The sequence below is a fragment of the Apis dorsata genome, unplaced genomic scaffold, assembly GCF_000469605.1.
Source record: "Apis dorsata unplaced genomic scaffold, Apis dorsata 1.3 scaffold_400, whole genome shotgun sequence".
NCBI classification, from domain to species: Eukaryota; Metazoa; Arthropoda; class Insecta; order Hymenoptera; family Apidae; genus Apis; species Apis dorsata.
Window position 1 is genome coordinate 8,738 of NW_006263658.1, and position 1,042 is coordinate 9,779.

Below are 1,042 nucleotides of genomic sequence, written 5' to 3' on the forward strand. Positions count from 1 at the left end.
TTTCTTTACGATATTTTTGATTAAAATGTTTTTTTATATTTCTAATTTGTTGAAAAGTATTGTTAAATGGATTATTAGTAGGACTTGACATTAAATTATTCTGAAAAATATATAAAAATATATATATAATTTATTTTATAATAAAATATCTTGATAAATTTAATTTAATAATACAATGATAATAAATAGTGAAATTCATTTAATCATAATTAAAGAAAAATACCTGCGTATATTTCTCAAAAATGCAAATTGCACTTCTATATTTTGACATCATTTTTACAAATATATTTTAAAAATGTTAAAACTTATTATAATTAATAGTTTATAATTAATATTATAATTAATAGTTTTTAATAATTTCTTTTTTACAATTTATTTAAATAATTTTTTATACTTCAAATGTATATATAAAGTAATTTATATATCAAATGTTCCACATTGGTTATATCAAGAAGGAGGTTACATTGAAATGGAAACATAAAATACAAATTAATGAAATACAACGTTTAATAAAAAATTTACGTTCAACCAAAAATATTTCTATTAATCAAGGAAATATAAAATCGTAAGTATTTTAAAAAATCCTTTTAAAATCGTATTAAATTTAAAGATATAACACAATGGAAAAAAATTGCGAAATGATGGCGCTGTGATAGATAAATTTTATCACGAATATAATATAACATTTCGTATATAATATATTATATATGTAATATATATAATATTTATTTGATATTTAGAATTTTATTATTTTTGGAAAAAATATTGATTCTTTTTATATTATTATTATTAGTAGTAGTAGTAGTAGTATTGTCGATATAAAAAAATAAAAATTAAAGAAAATTATTTATATTTTCAAAATACAAAATTAACACAATAATTAAACACATATTTAACTAACACTATATTTAAACTTTATTTTAAATTTCCAACTATTATATAAATAATTTTAGATTTGTGATGTGTAAATGACTGATATGTATAGTTTTATTGTATTTTTTTTTTTTTTTTTTTACTAAATTTATTATTAAAAATGATTTTT

At 15.5% G+C, this 1,042-nt stretch overlaps 1 protein-coding gene across 1 annotated transcript in view; it reads right to left on the reverse strand.

The window, feature by feature from the left end:
* LOC102675560 (probable 39S ribosomal protein L45, mitochondrial) overlaps positions 1–307 on the reverse strand; it is a 1,980-nt gene extending 1,673 nt beyond the window's left edge. Inside the window, 2 exon segments of the mRNA XM_031512230.1 lie at positions 1–100; positions 224–307. Coding sequence (XP_031368090.1) covers positions 1–100; positions 224–274 — 151 coding nt within the window. The 5' untranslated portion in view covers positions 275–307.
* Between the last annotated feature and the right edge of the window lie 735 nt (positions 308–1,042).